This window comes from Protopterus annectens, chromosome 3.part1 (assembly GCF_019279795.1).
Source record: "Protopterus annectens isolate FY-2018-M chromosome 3.part1, PAN1.0, whole genome shotgun sequence".
Classification (NCBI taxonomy): Eukaryota; Metazoa; Chordata; order Ceratodontiformes; family Protopteridae; genus Protopterus; species Protopterus annectens.
In genome coordinates, this window is record NC_056732.1 from 729537695 (window position 1) to 729543694 (window position 6000).

General features: G+C 37.1%; 1 protein-coding gene across 4 annotated transcripts in view; it reads left to right on the plus strand.

Moving 5' to 3' along the window:
* Window positions 1-6000, plus strand: part of RIPOR2 (RHO family interacting cell polarization regulator 2) — a 3249967-nt gene that overhangs the window by 2925180 nt on the left and 318787 nt on the right. For all 4 annotated transcript variants that reach the window (XM_044067082.1, XM_044067083.1, XM_044067084.1 and 1 more), the window contains one exon: window positions 2541-2740. In XM_044067082.1, the coding sequence (XP_043923017.1) occupies window positions 2541-2740 (200 nt within the window). The remainder of the gene's footprint in view (window positions 1-2540; window positions 2741-6000) is intronic.

A 6000-nucleotide genomic window follows, 5' to 3' on the forward strand; every position in this document is an offset into this window, starting at 1 on the left:
TTAATTTTGATGGAAATTTAAATTATTAAAAGTGAAGGCATTTTTAGCCAAAACTTTCTTTTCTTTTATGAGGGCAACAACTCCCCTAGATGATAGAACGGTAAGCAGCACCATTGCACATTATCTTTAAATTAACAAATTTAAATGTATTCCAAAAAGTTCTTAAGTGGTTAATTAAGAAGTCTGCTTACCTTGCTCAATAAGTAAGTAATTATAAAAAAGCATTTCACCTGAGGCTGATGTTTTAGAGGCTCCCTCCTGAAATGGCAGCACTCAAAATGCTGAGTGCTGAAAAGCAGAAAAAAAAGACCAGAAAGACAGAAGAGGAGTGAATCTCAGAAATTGTAATTCTCCTTTAAACATTTTTTTGCAGGGGGGGAGCCTAATCCCCCCGAAATTTTTATACACATCTCAACTCCATAATTGCCATATCTCAGAGAAAAGGGAATATTCCAAGGAACATCATCTTGGACATAGTATATGCAAGTCTGTTTTTTTCTGCCATTCAGAACTCACTGTGGCGGTTCCCCAGATTTCAAATGTTTTTTAATTTTAGAAGTAGCACAAGACTTTCCAGCTCATGTCTACTTCCTGTTCAGGTTATAAAGCAAATGTAAACCATTCACTTGGTTTACACACTTGTTTGATGCATAGTAGTGTCCAAACATGGGCTTGTGCAGGGTCTGTATCTTGCTTTGATAATGTGTGTTCTTATATTTCTTCTGGTTCTGGTAATTTGATGGTGTGTTCATATAATTCTTCTGGTTCTGGTGATTTGATGGTGTGTTCATATAATTCTTCTGGTTCTGGTGATTTGATGGTGTGTTCATATATTTCTTCTGGTTCTGGTAATTTGATGGTGTGTTCATATAATTCTTCTGGTTCTGGTAATTTGATGGTGTGTTCATATAATTCTTCTGGTTCTGGTGATTTGATGGTGTGTTCATATATTTCTTCTGGTTCTGGTAATTTGATGGTGTGTTCATATAATTCTTCTGGTTCTGGTAATTTGAGGGTGTGTTCATATAATTCTTCTGGTTCTGGTGATTTGATGGTGTGTTCATATATTTCTTCTGGTTCTGGTAATTTGAGGGTGTGTTCATATAATTCTTCTGGTTCTGGTGATTTGATGGTGTGTTCATATAATTCTTCTGGTTCTGGTGATTTGAGGGTGTGTTCATATAATTCTTCTGGTTCTGGTGATTTGATGGTGTGTTCATATAATTCTTCTGGTTCTGGTGATTTGATGGTGTGTTCATATAATTCTTCTGGTTCTGGTGATTTGATGGTGTGTTCATATAATTCTTCTGGTTCTGGTGATTTGATGGTGTGCTCCATTTTGATTTTCATACATGTGCTTTTTATCCTTGAGCATGTGCATATTGTTTCCTGCTGTGCAATTGTACTGGTTTCCTACTAATTTTGTAGCCATCTGGTAAACTTCAAATGTGTGCACACACATTCTGTGTTCAAGAATGCCCAAAACGATAAACTACAGTCAAATGCTGTAACTTTGGATCTTCAAGGGTATCTTAGTGAGTAGTATGCTAACCCACTCACATTCCTCATGTAGAGAATTGCACTCGTAAGGCCAAAGCAGCTTTAGCCTTTCTTGTGGATCTTCTTTTAGAAAGGTCCTCAGATCTACACAAAAAAGAAAAACTTTTCTTTGGAAGGAGAAAGAATTGGAGACCGCCTTTCTTGCCATCTGTCTGCTGACATTACTTTCAGTGAGGGCCCTTATGTGCCTGGAAATATATGGGTCTTTGAGAGCTGCTGGGAAGTCTTATTTTAGAATATCACCTTCTAGCTGGATTTGTATGCTAATGGATGCTTTCAAAGACTTAGTACTTTAAATAGCTATCCTGTTTGTTGTGATAAGATAGGGCCACATTGATCTGATTATCTTCTGATGTACTACTTTGTACAGTAACAGCTATGGAATATTGAGGGTCTATATCAGAACAAAAGCGCATATGTGCGACTACATAAAAGTCGACACATAATAAGGGAAACCTGTAAATAGAGAACGGCACATAATCAAAATTTTTCCTGGTGAAAAAAATTCACTTGGCCGTTCGGAAAAAAAAAATTAAAAACCTTTATCAAGTGGGGGGATGTGCCCCTCACACACCCCCTAACTAAATATACCAACTAAGAGATTGCACTATAGTGAAGGAAAGGGCAACTCCGCGTAGTTGGCCACCTACCTCCTTGCCCTGAGATATATTCATCGAATCACTTAAATGCGGTTCAATGAATGTGTCGCTCTTTTTGTATTTGCTCAGAAGCTGTTTTGTGCTTCTAATATAGACCCCAATATTGATTATGGTTTTGCGCTCTTTATTCATGGATCACATTTTGTAACTATCTCTTTTCATTAGACAGGACATCACTGTCACTTAATGGTTTATTTTGCAGTCCATCTGTAATGAAACTCTTTGGCTATATTATTTTGTCTGTGTGCCTAATTACTTTTGTAGTCCAGTCAGAAAGTAACCCAGTGTTACTAACTGTTGTTTTCTTTACTGATGTTTCAGTGTCCCTGCTGCAGATCTTGCGGGCTTCAAAAAAGGATCAAGTACGAGTGTGTTTGAAAGAGCTGTCTGCCACTGACCTTCACCCTCTGCATGAAACACTAAAAGCACTGGCCTTTCTTCTGATGGAAAATAACAAGACCAGTGAAGCTGTACAAGTCTTCCTGTCAGCCGCATCAGAGGACAGACATTTCAAGGAAATGGTAGATATAATTCCAGCTTAAGGAAACATTTTACCAAGCATTTTAGATGTAATTTCCTGTTACTTTTAACTTGTTTAAATTTTCCTGTGTACTTGTACTTGAATATATGTTGACCTGTTTTCATCTGACTTGCTTGATATTTCTGCATTTATAGAGGCATGTTTGCCATTTGTACTCTGTTGCAGCTCATGAAATTAGTCCTGATTCAGTCTAATAAGGAAAATGCAATCACTAAAATTAAGCTAAATTCATTAGTTTGCTGTGTTTCCTTAAAAGAACAGTAAATGTTTCCTAAGAAACTGAACTTTAAGCTGGCATGTAATTTTGTCAGATCTTACTAAAGCATTAATTTGTGTAAACTACTATTATTGACTGAATTTGACAGTTCTGTTTCTTCTGTGATAAAACAGCTTTAAAATAATTTGCTTTTCAGTATTTTACTTTATGTACTTTTTCTCTATCCCCCATGCCTGCTGACTATTTAGCTTCCATTATGACTGTACATTCCCATGAGTGGAACAGAGGCCAGTAATAATACAATTCTCATTCAGGCAGGCGTGGGAGTTTTCCTATCTTCTGGCACTATCCCCTCAACATTCACTCACAGATATAAGGGCCAGTTATGCTTTCCCCTCAAACTGTGCCCACTCCCACATATATCCTATTAAGACTACTACATGGATTTGACAGAGCCAAACACACATCTTATTATCTTTGTCTTTGAGTGGTGCTGGCATCAAATTGGACCAGACTGTATCCCTCCACTAGGAGGGGCAGGCCATTGTTGGCTATTCACTCTCACTCCTCTCATCAGCTTGTCCACTACTCAAGTTGCTAAATGATCCTAGATCATCTGGGGTGCAGGCAGGTCTTTACCACTTTGTGCCATGAAGGTGACATACTTTTCAATATTTTACTTTGACAGTCTTTCCATAAACCGCACAAGTTGTGTTAAATTCCAAGAATGCATGTTATTTCTAGTAGATTAGCACTTTACATCTTAATGCAGTGTCATTGTTTTATCTTCAGCACATTATTTAACTTTTATGTTTTCTGGTCAAAATGCTTCTTTGAGTTATTGATTTAGTTTCTTATATGGTTTGCACTATTTATTTTAGGAGGAGTTATATTATAAGGCCATCCACCTTATCCTCACAAACTGAAGTGCCCACACTGACAGGCATGCACACATACAGAATTGTACCCATTGAAACTCTGGTGCAGTGAAACCATAACACACTGACTTAATATGTAAAAAAAAAAATTGTCAAAATATTAAAATATAATTTTTAAAGGGAAAGCTCCTCTCCAACCTTCCACACCTCTTGTACATTGTGTGTATGTCTGTGTGGTATATATATATATATATATATATATATATATATATATATATATATATATGTGTGTGTGTATATATATGTATATATATATATATATATATATATATATATATATAGTAAATCCCAAGAGCAAAGAAGGATAACACTTGAACCACGATATATAAAAAATCACAGTCCTTTATTCCACACATAAGCACTTTCACTGTTCAACAGACCACTTCATCAGACAAAGGAAATCACATACAACCTAGATTTTAACCACACGTAAAGTGTTAAGGGAGGTGAAATAGTACTGTGTTTAGCAAACATACGGTTACTTGACGGCAAACCTGAAAAAACTTAATTCACATTCAATTTGGAAGGACAGGTTCATAACCCAGAGACTAGAATAGACTTCCCATACATGTCAAACAGAGCACCTCACTGGCCCTCTTCAAGAGAAATCTTGATGAGTGGATGGGAAATAGAAATTTCACCCCAGGGATCACTCCAGTGGCTCTGCTCGACAGAGGCACTGGGATCTAAGGTTGGGTGGCACGATGCTAGGCTTGTAAAAGCTCCAGGACCATTAGCCTAGTACACGCCTATGAACCTATAAGACCTAATTCAGGTTATAGGGTGAAAATAAAAAGACAGCTTTAAAAGGTTAAAATCTGAGAGTTTGTGGCAAGGCATAGTGAGTATCATTATTAAAAAGAAAGGAGCAGAATATAGTACAGAAATTAATATTGCAGGGAGGGAGTTATTGAATGACAAGGAGAGTATGGTACAAAGAGTAAGGAAATTACTCTTAATAAAAATGAGGAAAAGGCTGTAGCAGTACTAGAAAAGAGGCAGGAAGGAAACGGTGCAAGGAGAGAGAGTGATGTATTCTGTGTAAGACTAGGAAGAATATAAAGAAAGGTAGAGAGAGCACTTGTAGGTATTACAAACGAAAACAAGTAGTTTAAGAATAGGTCAGGTTAGACGATGGGGATTTTGTGGAGGGGAACCCAAATTACAATAGAGTGGCAGATCAGATGGAAATCGGTTGTAGGAAGGAATGTGGGAGTACTGTTAATGGGATAGTATTAAGTGAGGTTGTAAGAGAAACAGGCTTAATATATGTGGAAATTGTTCCTTGGCTATCCTTAAGTAGAGGTAGGCCAGGTGAGGAATAGTAGAGTGGTATAAAGGGGTAGGAAGTGATGCGTTTAAATATAAATTTGTTGGTTGAGGCTGTGTGGAGGCACCAGTATGGAAGACTAATGTTCTGGAGGGAAGATGTAATGAGATGGCTGGTATAATATTTTTCTTAAAGGTGCTGCTGGTACTAAATAACAGTAGATTAAAGGACAGCTATGCCCAAAGTCCAACATTTCCTTTCCCCAAAGTGTATTTTCCTTAATATAGAATGATCCCTATACTTTCACATATTTAAAAAGCATGGCTTTGCAATTCATTTCCCTCTGTGCTGTCTCTATCCCTAGTCTGCTTCCTCTATGCACACCATGTTGGAGCTCAATGAAATCTCATGAGACTTTTTAGGAAGCTGGCTCCCTTGCTCTTACATTACTTTGCCTATCGCATATGAATAATTCTTGCCAAGGAAAACACACAAAGACAAGTTACCTGTAGCTGTTTTTTTTTTCTTACAACCAGAAGGGTCGTAAAGCTATCCAGGTTAAAATTCACAGCTTTTTTATAGTGTACTCTCATTTACAACTGCATTCTTTTCCTTCATAACCTTTATTAACACTAAAACCTAATAAACCACTGAGAGCATCTTCACTAATTAGCTAATCAGCCTGGAGAGACTACAGAATGATTTAATCTCCTCTTCAACTGTGCATTATAGGCAAAAGGTAGCTTTCCAGGAAAGCAAGATCATGTCAGGATATCTGCCTACATCAAGGCATTCAAGGTTAGAAAAAAAAATGG